General features: G+C 45.0%; 1 protein-coding gene across 8 annotated transcripts in view; it reads left to right on the forward strand.

The window, feature by feature from the left end:
- erfl1 (Ets2 repressor factor like 1) overlaps positions 1-16,116 on the forward strand; it is a 101,679-nt gene that overhangs the window by 62,914 nt on the left and 22,649 nt on the right. Inside the window, exon 1 of one of the 8 annotated variants that reach the window (XM_037074813.1) lies at positions 14,922-15,042. The exons of the other annotated variants lie outside the window; for them this stretch is intronic. Coding sequence (XP_036930708.1) covers positions 14,984-15,042 — 59 coding nt within the window. The 5' untranslated portion in view covers positions 14,922-14,983. Of the gene's footprint in view, positions 1-14,921; positions 15,043-16,116 lie in introns of those variants that run through there. 8 annotated transcript variants of the gene reach the window in all.

Consider the following 16,116-nt stretch of genomic DNA (forward strand, 5'->3'; position numbering starts at 1 on the left):
TTAAGGTGAGACTGATTCCTTCCTAGAGAGAAAGAAATAGATGGAGAGGGTGAAGCGTGGGGTGGGTAGGGTGGGGGGGGGAGAGAGAGGAGACAACGAGGCGGAGAAGGAAGGAGTGATTGAAGGAGAAAAGTGGGAAAATAAAACCAGTGTCCGAAACTCTGAGTGCCAGTTAGCGGGCGAGTTAGAAAGAGGAAACATGGCGACATATTTCGAGCCGTGAGATGTGTTTATTTACTCCAGGCGCAGATGCAACTTAAAATTAGATCAACCTCCCAAGTAAGATGCAAAAAAGTGTTCAGGGTCAAGCGGAGGTTAAGAGTGTGAGATGAAATGCACCGTGCAGGTCCTCTTTACACGCCGGCATCCCTTTGACTAACTATGGTTTTCCCCGTGAGATCGGGATCACACAGAAGTAACTCCCGCCCCTGTTGACAGAAGCTTAATGTCAAAGCAGCCAACCAGGACCTCCAGTCTGCATGTGAGAGCTCGGCTACCTGTGAGATTATTCCTCCTAGAGAGGGCCGGACAGAAGTTGTAAAGTTGCGCTTGAGGTTGAAGCGCGGCGGCGGCGGCGGTGGAGGGGAGAGAGAGAGAGAGAGAGAGAGGGATGGAGAGAGAGAGAGAGAGACGGAGAGCGAGGGACACAGTGAACGAATCTCCTTTGAATGAAGAAGCACAGAAGCAATGACGGTAGCTCCCCTCCTCCTCCTCCTCCTCCTCCTCCTCCTCCTCCTTCTCTTCCTGCTCCTTTTCCTCTCCTCTTATTCTTCTTCTTCCTCCTCCTCCTCCTCCTCCTCCTCCTACTCCAACAAACCCCTCCAATCCCCGCTCGGCGTGCTCTGTTGTTCCAGATGTGTATCGGGGTCTCCGGGTCGACAGAGGGGTCCCTCCACTGCTGTAGCATTTCTGTGTCTATTGGGAGATGGTGGTCCTGATAGCTCGGCCGCCTGACACGTACACAACAGTACATAAATCAAACGCACACATATGCGCACTCACTCCATTTATCTCCCACTCAAGCGGTGCGGTGATAGCAGCCAACTCTGCATAGAGTCAGAGAGAGAGGGAGAGAGGTTGTGGTCTGTCTTGTTAAGTGGGAAAGTAATGGGTAGCTGTAAAAGGTTTACTTCTGTTGCTGCCATCTCCATTGTTCAGGCCCTCCCCAGTGTTTGTGCCTCTTTTGTTTGATGTGCTTGAACAGTGTATAGCACACTCGGCTGCGTCCATAATTGCTGTTCCACATAACTGCAGGACAACAGTGTGTTATTATGTAGCCTGTTAAGCCAAAGAATGGAGCAAATTGAAAGCAGAGGTCATAGATTTTGTTGTGCAACATTTGAGGCATCTGAATGGAAATGGTTTTACATGATTTCATTGACTTTCTGAATACATCTGTTTTTTGTTTTTTGTTTTTAACAGCAGCTCACCATTATGGGGAACATTACCTATATATCTCCGTGTTTCGTTTCATTTTATTATTAATATTTTTTTAAATCCTGGCTTTGCTCCGATCAAGATTCAGTCTGTTTTGTCCGTGGCGCATCCACTTGCAGTTTCTGTGTACCAATCTGTAGCCCATCACAAGTCTCAGATTGAGAGGCCATTTGGCTGCTGTTGACAGGAGGGAGCAGCTATTGACAGGGCCCTGCCGGGGAGGCGTGTCTCGGGCCCCGCGTCCAAAGCGTTTGTGGCGTTTAATACACTGTAGCAGTGGTTTTCGCAGCCCTCACCCTGCATGCTACTGCCATAGGGATCAATATGCACTGGGTTAGAGAGAAATGGACCATCTGATGCACACTCAGAGAGGGGGATGAGGGAAAACGAGTGAGAGAGACAGAAACAGCAGGGAGGGGAGGGTTAGCAAGGGATTTGAGGGGAAAAGAGAGGAACACGCTCGAAAAAATAAAAGAGGGGAGACGGCGAGACCAAACGGAGGAGAGAAGAGAAGAGAGGAAATGATTAGAGGCGCGGTTTAAAAGACATGGAGGCAGAGCGCTGGCCGGCACAAAGATAGATGGCAAGGGAGAGAAAGTGGTCAGCGGTTGAAAGAGACATTCAGCAGGGAGAGAAAACAGATTGGAGTGAACGGGGATAGACACTGGAAAAGAGGAAGACTCCAGACACCAGGGAGGATACACACAGGAAAGGAAAAAAGACATAAGGGAAGAGAAGAGTGGGAGATAGGAAGAGAGAGGGGGGTTAGACGAAAGGTGGGGGGGGACAGAGAAAGAGAGAGAGAGAGAGAGAGAGGGGTGCGGGGGAAGGATGAGGAGGAAAGGAGGGGAGGGGGGTAAAATTTCCATCAGGTTTTCAATTGGGGCGGATCAATAGTGTATTAGAGCTCACCTTGACCCCGTCTCTCCCCCTTCTCCCCGGCCCAGCACACAGGCCAAGCTACTCTCCCTCGCAGCAGGGGACGGAGAGGGGGAGAGATTGCATTACGGCCTCCCTTTCTTGGACCAAAGTGGCAGAAAATGGCACAATAAAAGCGAGAGCGGACAGAAAGAAAGAGGAAAACTAAGTCGCGGCAGGCAGAAACACGAGGACGTGGGAGATGAGGAGTAAGAGAGAGCGGAGTGAGCTGGAGGAGACACCAGCGGGTGTTGTCAGGCTTGTTTGCAGAGAGCTTTCCGGGAGAGGAAGCTGGTTGGGTGCCGGGGTGCGCGCATACGGAGACACGAGGTTTGTGCGGGTTTTGTGTCGGCGCAGCGTTCGAAAGCACGGGTTGGAACTGAAATACGTCGTCCAGACACACACGCACATAGAGAAATTATTTATAGAATTGTTCACACCCCTGATGCACTCGTAGGGACTTTACAACCTTGATAGTTCGTGCTCTGTATTCCAACACTCTGTCCTGTGGGTTGCACTGCTGCTGTCTGCCAGGGTCACGGTGTCTTCATGTTCAAGTGCTCTCACACACAATCACACGCACTCAGGAATAAGCCTTGATATAATGGGACATTTGTGGTAGCTCAATTGTACTTCTGTGGTATTTGAATGATGTATTTGATTATCATCTTCTTTACCGAATGAATATAAACTTAAAGCTGCATTAAGTGATTACTGACCACTAGGGGGAAGAAATTAATCTGAAACAATTGCAGAGAAACAGAGCACCTGATAAGCTCTACCTGCCAAGTCTCAAAGGAGTAATGTCTAATGACTGACTGATTCTACACCTCAAAATTTGCATTCAGCTCCAACATTCGGTGTCAAAGACAGGTAGCACTTTCTGAACACTAGCAAGGTGGAAACTCGAGGCGTTTCTACGCCGTCTGATGCATATGGCGCTACTGTTTTAATCAGTACGGCCAAGTGTCAATTGCGTTATTGGAGCATACCCACAACCTGAAGTCTATTTTTGCGCTTCGAGTAAATACGCTGGATTTGTGTTTGTCTATTAACGCCAGAAACCCACGTTATCAGCACTGTCAACGCAATCCTGTGTTTCGCTTAATTTCCTGCCACTCAGCTAACTTACTGCTTTCTGTATTCAGGGTAGCGGACTTTGTTTTGGGTTGTGGATTGTTTTTTTAGCAGGTTCGCGTTTCCCGTGCAAAACATTGGCATTGGACATCATCAGTCATTATCAATTAGTTATAGCTGATCTCTTTGCAAGCATTTGAATGTCATTTGAAAATTCACGGGCCTTATTGCTACTTTTTGGTCTCCTCCAACACCTGAGCAAAATATCTATCTCTTCAGCCCTAACTGATAGCTGGAATTTCTCCTCTAGCAAGTGTTTTCCTTAATTGCCTGCAGTTTCATGCCAGCCACATATCGTTCATTCACCTTATCCAAACGTTTTAGATGGAGATGGCCGCTTATGATTTTACATAGGGGTTGAAGAGAGCTGTGAGACTCAATTATGCAATCTAATTGTAGGTCACAGAAACAACAGGAGTTGAAAGCACCTTAAAGAGCTAAAACCTATATCATATACCTTAACCATGAAAGCTATGACCTTAATTTCTGATTCCAAAATTTAATTTGATTACAAAATTACAAAAGAGCCCTTTTAAAGCTAGGTTTGGGATTTTCTTTAGGATGAGATGCGAACACTTGATCTTTTTGTCAGATTTCTTTGACCTACTGAGAGAATAAGTTGCACACACGCACACACAGACGTGCACAGGGCTGTTAGGACACCCTCCATCACTGGAGGACAGCAAGACTGAAGCTGTTAGAAGAGGACAGAGGCAGGGGGCAGAGGGAGCGCTGATGGGGGGAGAGGTTGAATAAAAAAAATTGATCCGGGAATTTAGCATTTAGACACAGTTTACAAAGCGATATCGAGGGGAGGCACAGGAGCAGAGGGGACCGTGCGGGGGAGGACACTTAACTTTACAATAGGTCAGCTCTGCCTATTTGACTAACTGTATAACCCTGACACCCTGCCGTACGCAGCGGCACCTTGCATATACCCCCAGAAAATAAATACAAATCTCGGATTCCCCCCTCAGCGATCCATCTTTGGACGAGCGTGTGATTTAGCTGTTTAGACAGGAGCTTGTTTGTAAAAGCGCAGACCTACTAGCAGCACCATCCTCATCTCTTCCCCACATTTCCTAATGCTGTTCCTATTGTCACCCATCCACACTCCACTGCACATGCACACGCCACGACGCCCGACAACAACACACAAATGCACACACGCGCGCACACACACACACACACACACACACACACACACGCTCACACCCTATCTCAGACACACATACACACAGCAACACACAAACTCTGTCCCACTCGCTGAGGGGGAGAAAAGGAAAGAAAAAAGGAGAGAAAAAAGAAATCGATCGCCGGGGATAGCGGTGCGCGTCGGAGAATCGTATCTTGTCAAAATAATATATTACCCTCATCCCCGCCTGATCGATGCGGTGGATTAGGGACGGAGGGCTCCCTCTCTCCCCTCCTCTCCCTCTCTCTCTTCCTCCTCGGTGCTTGGTGCAGTTTAATATTTACCTCCGTGAAAGAGCGGCCGCGACGGCTCTCAGCCCTAATTGATTCCGACACATGGGGCTCTGTGCTCAGGCTGCGGATGAGAGAGGGAGGGCCGGCTGGAATGCAGAGGGAGAGAGGAGAAAGGAGGAAAGAGGAAAGAAAAGAAAAGGGAGAGAGGTGGGGAGAAGGAACCAGGGGGGAAGACAACAGTGTAAACAGCAAAATAGTGGTTGAATGCATATGCTTATTTCAATGGGGAAGAGACAAAGGAAAATCTATATGGAAGGAGAAAGAAGGAAGAAAGGCGAAAAATGTAAAGTATTCAGTTTGAAGATGTGGACGGATGAAGTTCACGGGGCAGATAGAGAGACAGAGTGACAGATGAGCTAAAAACCATGGAGGAAAACCACGGAGGTCAGAGGAAATATAGTTGGAAAGGTGTAGGATGGAGACAGGAAAGCCTCGGGTGGAGGGATGGTGATTGTTCGCAGCACAAATAGGAGGGAGAGGGATGAATGGAACGGATAGCGGAGAGGAAATGAATCAGGAAGAATGAGGGAAACGGAGAGGAGTAGGTGGAAATGGGGCAGCACGCGGAAACGGCTCCGGGAGAGCAGGAAGAGAAACGGGAGGGATGAGGGCCGAGGAGAGCAAATGAGAGGGGATTAAGAGAGCGACATGAAGATGGATAGAAACAGAGGAGTGAAACATGACGGGTGCGATGCAGAGCGCCAATAAAAGCGCGAGAAACGCGGAGGAGAGAAATAGGAGGGATGATGGAAAAAAGAGCCCGGCGCAGAGGTGACAGAATGATATCAGGTGGGATAGACAGAAAACAGGAGTGATAGCGGAGCGTGAGGCGGGAGGGTAGAGAGGGACCATATTTTCCGTTGAAGGAACTGGCCTGTCATGCTGTTCCGCCAGCGCAGAGCAGCTCTATAAAATACAGGGGAGCAGGCGGGTCGTGTCGGGTGACTTATGTGTATATCTAGGCTTTGTCAATATTTCTTTCTGTCTTCCTTCCTCCGTGCTCCCCCTATTGCTCCCTCGCTCTCCAGCTCCAGCTCCAATTGGGCCTCTGCTGCCGTTCTCTATGTGAGCGTCTGTCCCAGTTAAGTGCTCACTTCTTCCTCTTCTCCACGGCAGCCTTGTTTTGTCTGTCAGGCGGGTGCAGATGTACAGAAGGTATAAGTTGGGGAAGTTGCTTGTGCCTTTAAGCGTTGGCTCGCGAGCCAAACGCGACTGTGGCACAGCGACTTGAGGGCTTGGCAGGCTCATGTTCCCCAATGATTCTCCATTATGATACAATAGAGGCGGGAGGATGACACCGTTGACAGAGCGCCAACACAAATATTCTCATTGATGTTTGCATCACGAAGTCTGTAACCTCCAAAAACAAGCTTATAGCCGTTTTTTCACACCTACATCTTGAGTCTTGTTTTTCAGTTTCTCCTCTGCGTGTGTGCATGGATGAATGAATGCATGTGTTTGTGTACGTTTTCTCTCTGTGCTCCTGTAGTGAGTCTTTGCCCCGGTACAGAAGCACCGGGTGGTAGGCTGATTTATTCATGTGGTCCCTGGGAGGATTGCACCTCCTCTTCCTCATTTGGCATGGTTTTGTATCCTGAGCACAGGCCTGCGGAGACCCAGGTCCATGGGGGGCCAGACATCCTGCAGATACAGTGCCCCGGTCTCCAACCGGTGGACACTCTCAAATTACCCTGCTCTACATTTCATGTATATTCATTAGGAAAACACGTCAAAACTTCTCCGAACACTTGTGTCTAGCCAAGCATGTGAGGCTGCTGCGGTGCTGCCTTTCATTTTTCTGTCAGGATTTGAGTTAAGCTGGTGCCTCGACCACAGGTGGAGCCTCGTCTTGAAATCTGTATTAAGAGAGAAAAACTACAGGAAAAAAGAATAAAAGAAAAAAAAAATCCTCCCAGCACTGATTGTGATGTGACTCTCGGAAACAAAGAGAGGATAAAAAAAAAGAAAAAAAAGATACAGGACAAAGAAGTTGAAATTGAATGAAACAGAACTTATTTATTTTTACAGAACAAGCTGAAAATTCCGAATCCATCTCCATGACTTCCTCCATCTCAGCTCTGTTTTTTTTCGCCATCCCACCCATCTTCCCTCTCTCTCGCTCTCTCTCTGTGTCGCCGTGTCTGTTCTTTATTTACACCTCTCCCCTTCTCTCTGCAGTGGCTCAGGGAGCGGTAACAGAAGTGTCACTTGTCATTATTGGTCTAATTCAGTAATCCGTCATCGTGCACTCACTGTATGCAGCGCATTATACGCCGGCACAGCAGGTGTACTACGCACTGAGGTGGAGATTCGATTTGACACGCACGCAGGCGAGAGGGCCGACGGGGGCCGGGGCAGACGGGCGCTGAGTGTGTGTGTGTGTGTGTGTGAGTGTGTGTGTGTGTGGCTTTGTTTGTGTGTGCGTGTCTGTGTGAGAGAGAGTGGGAGAGGGAAACACAGATAGAAAGACGGAGAGATTGAATTTTTGTGTGTGTGCGCGTCTGTGTGTGCACACGGATATATGACTTCAATAGAAATGCAACAGTCCAGCAGGTCTGTGTAATGGGAAGAGACAGAGCTGGCATTAAGCAGAGACACAGAAGACATTAGATATCGCAGTAAATGCGGAAACATTCATGACAGAGGAGACAGTCGTCATTTTGAAAAGAGGACAAGCCTCCGACGGTACAACATGGAGGCTGGTGTATCCATTCATTTAGAATCTGCGCTCGTTGAACTCGGAGTTTGCAGGGGTCTTGTTTGTGTTTGAAATATTTTTCTTGACTTCAAAGTTTGTGTTCATCTATGTGCTGAATGTGCCTCATGACCTTAAGGTCCACGTAACCCGGTCAGTGACCAGCAGGGAATATAAACTGTCTGAAAACTAAGATGTAAGACGGTCTACATTACAAAACAAGACTGTTTTAAATGGTGTTAAGTTGTATCGATTCTCCACATTTACGGTTGATTTTTACTCGCTTTCTGGACTGTTATTAAAAATGCATTACTTGTTTATTTTCGAAAGTTTCAAAAGACCTGAATGATTCATGAAAACTACTCAACAACTATAAATGGAAGTTTATGACATCATTGCTGAATCGTTGAATTAAATGGGATTTAATTAGCTTTGCATAGTTGTTTCAATCTTAGTTTTTGTCATGGCAGTAGTTGACTTTATGCTCGTCATCTCATGGAACAGCCTGTCTGTTTTCCTGGCATTATCTGACCGCTACAATAGAGAGATGTCAGAACATGAGGGGAAAGCGAGAGAGAGACAGAGAGAGACGTGATGATATGCAACAAAATGGACTACAATTATATGGTCAGCATAAACCCTTAAGCCACCCGGACGCCCCCACATTTTATTATTAGATGAAATGGACTAAAGCGGGAACGACACTAGGAAAGTAACACTAGACAGCTTTAAGGGATGTAACAGGAGTTTTCACTGGCCAGGTGTTAGTTGCGGTATCTCTCAATACCCTCTAATCAGTCTACAACAGTAACATAAAGCTACGTGCCATGCCAGTGTTTGTCCAACACTTCCCGCAGAGGTGGAATAAATCCACAAAGATCCGAGCAACAACATCTCAGTGGTCTTCGAGTATAAACTTCGTTTAAAAAACATGTCAACAATACAAGAATAAGTTCCAGACAGGACATTAACACCGTGACCACCACGACCTGCTCCCTCTTTAGACTGCTTCAGTGGTTGCTATGATGATCCTGAATTCATTGTGATGATGTGGGAGCAACAACCACACTGCAATATCAGATAAACCTAAAATGATGCATCCCACAGGATTATGGGTAGTGGCACCGTGATAGGCCCAGTAAACCCAAAGCTTGTGACCAAGCGCGAGATTAAAAGTGATTAAGTTTTTCTAGATATTCGAGTTGGACACTGTGACATTAAGTAAGGTTGGAGGTCAGGGTAAGAATGCAGACAGGCTGGATCCATGCAAATTACACCAGCAGTCAGGTATTACTTATTTATCCAACTACTACAACTGCTTTCATCGACTCTAAACATCTGTCCTCAGGACACCATAAACACCTCATCCTCTTCTTTAGTAATATTTTTAGTTTGAGCTTTCGTACTTGTTTTGCGGTTTATATGATACCTAATTACCTGTCCTGATGTCACCATGATCATTTGCTCCATTTGGAAGGGAGGTATTTTGCCCTGCTGAGGCTGCTGTGTACGACACTAATTAATCGCCACAGCATTCCTGGAAATTCGGACAAACGGGCGCATAGCTAATCCGACTGCAACTGCACTCTCGCTGGTCAACACCTAACAGGGTCGGAGTTCAACAAAGCTGGAATATTCCCCCGTGTCACACATTATTGATGAAGTACATTGTAATGATGTGATCCCCAGTCACACATAAGTGGCTCCACCGAAAACAGATGCAAATCAGAAGCATTTTTGTTCAGTAAAGTCTATCTCACTTCGCCCTGGGGATCCCACGTACAGCCAGCTGCAGTGCACTCTGGGTAGGGGGGTTTTTTGTGTGTTTTTTAAAAAAATCTGAACCAGTGTGAAGGGGATGGGGTTTAAGGTGTGTGATGTCGGGGCTTCCCCTTCTTCTCTTTATCAACGGCAATTTGTATGTGAGCGCTCACCTCTATAGTCCTGGTGGGCACGGCGGATTTCATCAAGTTCTTAACCCCACAAGGCTACAAATCCCGTTACCACTGTAAGTGTTTTAAACTGTTTAAACTACCACGATGCTCCACGCTGAGTCCCAGGCTGTGTACGAGTCACGGCCAGACCACACCGAGCCATACGAGTCTAACTGCATTTACTTTACTCTTTTCTCTTATTTTGTTTTTGCTTCATATAACACCTGCCATTTCCACCGGCTCATCAAACTCTGCAGCTCTAAGCCGGCTCCGAGGGGGATTCAGTGCTATTGGTTTGTGATCGTCTCAAGTTTTTTTCTTTTTTTACTGTTGGTTTTATTGATTCATTTTCATCATTCCTTTTTTCATTAACAGCAGTATAAGACTCTTTTTATGTGATTTGACTAGCTTCCAACTTTTTTTTTTTTTTTTATCTCTGGATCCCTGTGATCAGTGTGTGTATCAGAATCGCATGAATGACTTTTGTGATATATCCAAAAGAAAAAAAAAATCATTACTATAGGATTATTGTAGTATTCATTATAATCGATACAATCACACCTACACTGAAGGCCTGCCTCTTCCTCAAAGGGTGGTTTTTAATTCTATGATGTCTACAATTACATAATGTCAATTAGCATAATGAACCGTTTCAAGTGTCAGAGAAACTTAAAACCACCATTGTTTTATGCCCTTAAGAAAGCGTTTCCAAGTTCAAATGAGAGTGAGCGCCAATTATTGCGAGAAGAAAGACTCCGATAAATGATTTAATGAGAGGAGCCTTCGGGCGGGCTCAGAAGAGCCAAACACTAAGTGACAACTTTACTCTAAATATACATTGTTTCAAAGGTATCGCGAAGGAAATTAATTCAGTAGTGGTTTATAAATAGCATTCAGCTAATGCACAACTTATGATGATTTTAATGCAGGGTGTATTGTGAATTCCTGTGGCTCACTACTAGCAAATGACCAAGTTACCGACTTTAAGTTACTGACACTTATCCTGAGGAAATGTTACCCACAGTGGCATCATACATGAATTGATGAGCATCAAGTTAACTGTATTTCACTCACATCAAACTTTATTTATGCCTAATATGTAAATATTTGCATTTGATGATCAGCTTGATAAAAAAACATAAAGTTGTAGCAGTCTGATAACTTGTTAAAGGTGAGCAACATGAATTCATGATACATCCTGCAGTATTTCATGCACTGACTCACACTGAGTACTGCATCAGCACAGGTGTCATTTACACTGGCGATAGGTACATGTTGCCACCGCTTTTTGAAATGGTAAATAAAAAGTTATGTTCCCATAACTTTTTGAAAGAAAGACAGACATTTTTTAAAATGCTTTACATCAAGAAAATGTAGTCAACAATTGAGAATGACCGTTTTGCTCTCCATCAGCACCTGCAGCTGGAACGACTCTGGTATTAAATGTTAAAGATGGATCGTTTGCAAACGAATCAGTTAGAAGGAACGACTCTTTCTCTTCATTCTTTCGTTCTCGCAGACTAGTTGCTGTGTTGTTCACTGTTTAGTTATCAGAGGGGCGAAGAGGACTGAGAGCCAGCCAATCGTATGCTGAGTCTAGGACACTGTCGTCAAATTTTAGCCAATGAGAAACAGGAAAGCATAGCAACCATTTCCATGAAAAAAACAACAAATTTTTTTTTTATTTCGTTCATAGCTCATCGCTCTCATTCAGTCAGTCACCCATGGTTTACTGTCAGTACATGTCAATTTAATGTCAAGGTGAATACACACAGTACAACACACACAGACAACAGTCCACTGTTGTCTAAAAGTACTCATAATCATGAAGTTGCAGCCATGTATTTGCCTTGAACTACAGTGTTATGTTGACCGTTAGCACGATGGTTTGAGAACGAGGAGCGGAAACGAGACTGAACAAACGAACGATATGAATGACTGACGGGAACTGAATCTCGACATCGAACGGTGAAATCCACCTCTGTTAAATGTGACAATGTGTGAAAGGAGCTATGTAGCTTCGGAAAATAAATTAAAACTCAGAAAGGCGACAGTTTCTTCCGGTAGTGAAAATCAGTAAATGAAGACTAAAATGTGCTCCCCAAAAACTGCACAGTGCACCTTTAACCCAGGACCTAAGATATACAATGGTGTATGCTAATAACAGCCCACAACCTGCAGTTATTGCTTATTAGATAATAGATCTGATTACCATATATATATATATATATATATATATATATAGATATAGATATAGATATAGATATATAGATAGATAGATAGATAGATAGATATAGATAGATATAGATATATATATATATATATATATATATATATATATATAGATATATATATATATATATATATATATATATATATATATATATAGATATAGATATAGATATAGATATATATATATATATGTGTGTGTGTGTCTCAGTGTTTAGCCAAGCATTACTTAACTACACTATCTGTACCCTTATCATTAAGAGTTCGCTATTCGCCATCCTAAAATCATCTCCTCCTCACACATCATGGTGCCTCCCCTCGCCTTCATCAAGACTCTCTGCCAGCCAATATTTGTCGTTTTGTATGAATCGACTTCACTTAACTTTAGTTATCTGAAACTTACAAATAGAACAACCTGCAATACTTGGCTAACTAAGTTGTAAGAACAACGATGGCAATTTGCGCGCAGAGAAAAGTCACATTACGCGCAAAAAAAAAAAAAGTGGACCACGCCATCATCTGCACACTTTTCCTTTCTACACACAACCAAATCAACTTTGGAAAATCAGTGTCCCTGATTTAGTTGGATTATTACACTCAGACATAACTGCATTAAGAAGAAGGGGAAAAAAAAACAATAATATCAAGCTCACTAATTGATACTCGTCCTGCTGAAAGAGACCTCAGATTGATTTTATCCGTCGCGGTCGCTTGCCTGATGATGATCACAGACTGGAGGTTTTATTTTTCCATTACATGATCAGAGGCGGTCGATACCGATCAACAACCCTCCTCCTCCTCTCTCATCTGCTCCCTCCGGGCCGTAATGTGTCCATCCAGAGCAACCTAAATTCCGATAGCGTAGGGCTGCTAATGATTATAATACTCCATATTAATAGTCTGGACGCATTGATCTTTTGCTCCGGCTTTTTAGAGCTTGTTTGTGCCATAAAACCAGCCTGTAATCATGCGCGTAATGACAAACATTAATGTATAAAACAAAACAACACCAAAAAAAGGGAGGGGAGGGGAGAGAGAAAAAAGAAGTCTCAAAGTTGAAGTGGGTGGGAAGGGAGGGAGGGAGGAGCAGGAGGGAAGTGAGGAAGGAACGAAGGAAGGAAAGTGTTTGAATTATTATCCTGTATATGCCTGAGTGGACATGAGACAGAGAGCAGGGTGGAGGGGGGGTGGGGGGGAGTTGTGGAAGAAAAGATGAGAGGTGAGCCCGAAGGTGGAGGAGGAGGAGGAGGAGAGGGAGGAGGAGAGGGAAAGTGGGGAGCGCTGATGATGAATGGATGGAGAACAGGGATGAGAGACGGAGCAGCATGAAAGAGTATATGCGGTGCGCGGTCCCGCTCCGAGGATGATGAAACGTTAATTAAAGTAAACGAGCTACCTGAGCTCCCCGGCTAACCCCCCTGTCACACTCTGTCAGGAGACAGACACACGGAGGGAGGGAGGGAGGGAGGGAGACCAGGAGGAGGAGGAGGAGGAGGAGGAGGAGGGTTGGAAATTTGACTGAACAAGGAGAGAAGTTGGGTAATCCAGCTGTGGCTTTAGTCGGGAGGGGTGATCGCTGTCACGGCTTCACAATTAACAGCGGGTCACATTCTCCCATATGCTTCACCTTCATCGCACATGCGCACATTTAGTCTTGTCATCATATTTTTTTTCTTATTAGATTTCCTGTTTTATTTAATTGCGTCTAGGGCGAGTTTCTTTGACGGCATTCTGTTTTTTTTTTCCTCTCGCGGAAAATCGAGCTGCTGCTGCAGTGTCATCATAAAAAAAAAGATTAAAAATAAATAAATAAATAAAATTTAAAACTTTTGGGATCTTCACACAGTTAAAAAACATTTATCAGAGCCTATATCAACACATTTTTCACACTGACACACACACACACACAAAGCAGAGCCTAATTCACCAATTCCTGCATGTATGTCCCCAGCTGTGCTCCCCCCGCTGTGTGTATATAAAACCTTATTTCCCGTTCAGTCCACGCAAAAGGTTTTTTATCCGCCAAGATCACCTTTGTTTCTTTTTTTTTTTTAATGCTCATATTCATTCAATTAATCTGGGCTCTAATTCGTTTATATATTTATTTACTCGGTCTCGCTATCACTCTCTCCTTTTTTTTTCATCTCTCTCCAACGATTATCCTGGCGTCTAATTAGAAATCGATGCAGCCGGGGCCGGCGGGTATTTGCAATGTGTTTGTGGACGTTGAGAACAATTCCCCGGACAGAAAAGACTGAGAGAAGAAAGAGAGAGGAAGAGGAAACGCTACACTACACACTGCACTGCACTATATGCGCGCGCACACACACACACACACACACACACACACACACACACATATTCCGACGACCGACTTTGCTTGCAGCTATTCTTTCTTTCTAAAAAAGCAGTAGGCTAAGTTTGAAAAAAAGAAAAGAAAAGAAAAGAAAAAAGGAAGAATGGAAGGAAAGGAGAAATGAAAAGAAAATCATTTTTTTAACGACTGGCGCCAGGGATTTCTTGGAGAATTGTTGAGGAGTGTCTCTTCCCCCCCCCCCCCCCCCCCCCCCCCCCCCCCACGTCTTTTAGGAAAACAAACAAATCTCGTAGTGGAAAAGCACTTTAAATGTGATGGCCTGCATCTCACCCCAGCTCTGTGCTTTGCCAAAAAAGTCGAAGGAGGCCAGTTCATCAGAAAACTTACAACATGCAGTCAGCTATGGCGTTCATATACACGCATTATTATTATTATTATTATTATTATTATTATTATTATTATTATTATTATTATTATTATTATTATTATTGCGTGCTCGTTCGTCTACTTTTGTATCTTTTATTTTGAAGGGCTGGCAAAAATCAGCCAGATTTTTTTTTTTTTCTTTAGCATTAAATGTGTGAAGGTGGAAACTTTAAGGGGGCAAATTAAGCGAAACTTTTGGCGCATTCTTCCTCCTCCTCCACTTCTTCTTCTTCTTCTTCTTCTTCTTCTTCTTCTTCCTCCGGATCGCGTCGCTGTCGCCGGTGTCAGCCCGCCGCTTCGCCTCCTCTCCGCCGCCGTCCCGTGGAGACGAGTCGCTGCAGAAGCGACGGGTTAGCGCCATTACCGGAGCCAATCGAAGCTAACCGGATTAGCAGCTGCCAGATGAGAAAAGAAAGTGTTCCAACCAAGTGGGGGGAAAGAAAAAAAAGACTAGAAGAAATGTAAGGAACGAGAGGCTCGCACTTTTATTAGTTCAGCTTTACACCACGGTGTGTTTACCGGCTGTGCTCTGCGTTTTATTGGCTCGCCCCCATAATCTGTTTTTCAGACGCTGCTGCTTCTCTCTGTTTTCTGTGTTCATCATCCCAAACGAGATGCATCACTTTGTGTGTGTGTGTGTGTGTGTGTGTGTGTGTGTGTGTGTGTGTGTGTGTGTGTGTGTGTGTGTGTGTGACTCTCTGGGTGCACCAGTCAGGAAGTGTCATATCGGGGAAATACAGTGCTGGAGTGTCACCCCCCTCTGCATGATGAGGAAAACTGAATAACTTGCTTTTTCTCCTTGTTGCTTCACATTTCGTCAACCTCTGTGATGCTTTACTTGTGCCAAAACCATCATTCTGGGCTCCCTGGTGTGTGTGTGTGTGTGTGTGTGTGTGTGTGGGTGTGTGTGTGTGTGTGTGTGTGTGTGTGTGTGTGTGTGTGTGTGTGCGTCTTTGTTGCTCTGTGCAGGATAGCAGTAAGTCATATTTGAGGCTCCATCCTTGCATTTTCTGTCAGTCTGTCTTTCCATCTTGCACGCTCATTAAACGTCCCTCTCTCTCTCTCTCTCTCACACACACACACACACACACACACACACACACTCTCTCTCTCTCTCCCTCTCTCTCTCTCTCTCTCTCTCTCTCTCTCTCTCTCACACACACACACTCTCTCTCTCAGTGTCTCTCCCTCTCCTCCTTCTTCTTCCTCCGCGCCTCACGCTCCCCTTGCCCGTGGCTATATGATCGTGAAAAATGTGTTTACAAAACTCGCTCTCTCGCAGATCAAACCGTACGGGCGAATCAAAGACTTTGGAGAGAGGAGAGAGAGGCAGAGAAGAAGGAGCGAGAGAGAGGGAGGGAGAGAGAGAGAGAGATAGAGAAAGAAGGGGTGCGAGCAGAGGGTGTGTAGAGGCCTTATAATTTTAAAATTCTCTGTGTGTTATTCTCTTTTTTTTCTCCTCCTCATCTGTGTGTGAGAGTGTGTGTGTGTGTGTGCGCGCATGTGTGTGGGGGTGTGTGTGGATGTCTGCCTGT

Source organism: Acanthopagrus latus, chromosome 17 (genome assembly GCF_904848185.1).
Source record: "Acanthopagrus latus isolate v.2019 chromosome 17, fAcaLat1.1, whole genome shotgun sequence".
Lineage (NCBI taxonomy): Eukaryota > Metazoa > Chordata > Actinopteri > Spariformes > Sparidae > Acanthopagrus > Acanthopagrus latus.